Genomic DNA, 847 nt, shown 5'->3' with positions numbered 1-847 from the left:
TACCCATCCCTGTACCACATATTCATAAAGCACAATAAGCATTAGGGTTTGTTCTCAGCGCCCTTCCTAATATAAAAGCTCTCTCGTACTTACCGTGGAATTGGCATCTGGGTGGAGCAAAGCCGTACAGCTGAGGACGAGGGTTGAACCGCTCTTGATAAACAATTCACCAGGTCCTTGGATTGTGGCAGCCGGTACTGTCAGGGGTAAGGACGTGGGGATAAGTACTGGAGCACAAGAGGGGTGGGGTATTAAGACAAAAAAGTAAGTACTGTGGTCCTTATTAGTCAAAAGGTATGTAATCTGACAAAGGGCAAGTACTGTGTAGTGTGACGAAGGGTTAAGTACAATGATAAAGTATAATCAATAATGACATGCCGTTAAGAACTACGAGTCTTGTGACGAAGGGTTAGGTAGTCTAACAAAGGGTTAAATACTGTGAATTCTGTGACCAAGATTGTATAATGTAACAAAGGTTTAGATACTGGGAAAAAGGCTTAAACAGAGTAACATGGGGTTTAATAATTATGTATTCTTATGGCAAAATGGGGAGTATAAGTAAAAAATCAAGTACTTTGACAAAAGGTAAGTATTGTGGCAAATGTTTAACTAGTGTAACAAAAGGTTAAGTAATGTGACAAAGGGTTAAACTGTTTTACATAAGGTTAATCACTGTGTCGAGGGATTAAGTACTATGACATAGGGTTGAATACCATTACTGTCACGAAGAGATAAGCACTGCAGAATAATCACAGACTTTGACAAAAACTGTAGCAATGTGTTACGAACTCTTCAGAAAGGCTATACGATGTACTGTAAGATTAGGTACTAAAAGAAAAAAAAAAAA

The 847-nt window shown here is 38.5% G+C and overlaps 1 protein-coding gene across 1 annotated transcript in view; it reads right to left on the bottom strand.

Moving 5' to 3' along the window:
• LOC119594534 (zwei Ig domain protein zig-8-like) overlaps positions 1-847 on the bottom strand; it is a gene marked incomplete in the record, with an annotated part of 82,515 nt that overhangs the window by 16,045 nt on the left and 65,623 nt on the right. Inside the window, 1 exon segment of the mRNA XM_037943565.1 lies at positions 94-197. Coding sequence (XP_037799493.1) covers positions 94-197 — 104 coding nt within the window.

Source organism: Penaeus monodon, chromosome 34 (assembly GCF_015228065.2).
Source record: "Penaeus monodon isolate SGIC_2016 chromosome 34, NSTDA_Pmon_1, whole genome shotgun sequence".
Taxonomy (NCBI): Eukaryota; Metazoa; Arthropoda; class Malacostraca; order Decapoda; family Penaeidae; genus Penaeus; species Penaeus monodon.
The sequence above is the reverse complement of the archived record's forward strand: the minus strand, read 5'-3'. Positions and strand labels throughout refer to the sequence as shown.